The sequence below is a fragment of the Penaeus monodon genome, chromosome 24 (genome assembly GCF_015228065.2).
Source record: "Penaeus monodon isolate SGIC_2016 chromosome 24, NSTDA_Pmon_1, whole genome shotgun sequence".
Classification (NCBI taxonomy): domain Eukaryota; kingdom Metazoa; phylum Arthropoda; class Malacostraca; order Decapoda; family Penaeidae; genus Penaeus; species Penaeus monodon.
This window is the reverse complement of record NC_051409.1, coordinates 21,310,465-21,310,801: the sequence shown is the minus strand read 5'-3', so window position 1 is coordinate 21,310,801 and position 337 is coordinate 21,310,465. Positions and strand designations below refer to the sequence as shown.

Here is a 337-nt window from a genome sequence, read left to right as displayed (position 1 = left end):
TGTAGCTCAAGTACAGCACTTCATACCTTGACAGCAGAAGGTTCAAGAATTGGTTTTGCTTGTAACTTCTGTAAGTGATTTGGTAGAGCAACCAAGTCAGGTGTGGTTATTGAAGAAGATGAGTTTGCTTGCTTTGAAGTCTTTGGAGCTTGGTTTTCCTTTCCAGATTTTTCTTTTCTTATAGCTTCAGCCTAGAATCATGAATACAGGCATAAATACAATGATACTATCCTCTTGACTAATACAGAACTTTTGTTCCCTTCACATTAAGGAATTTTCTTTCTGTACATCCTATGCAATGAAGCAATAAAGAAATGTATCACCATCTTAGTCTACA

The 337-nt window shown here is 36.2% G+C and overlaps 1 protein-coding gene across 1 annotated transcript in view; it reads right to left on the bottom strand.

Moving 5' to 3' along the window:
• LOC119588648 (chromosome transmission fidelity protein 18 homolog) overlaps window positions 1-337 on the bottom strand; it is a gene marked incomplete at its 5' end in the record, with an annotated part of 5,151 nt that overhangs the window by 2,432 nt on the left and 2,382 nt on the right. Inside the window, 1 exon segment of the mRNA XM_037937285.1 lies at window positions 27-191. Coding sequence (XP_037793213.1) covers window positions 27-191 — 165 coding nt within the window.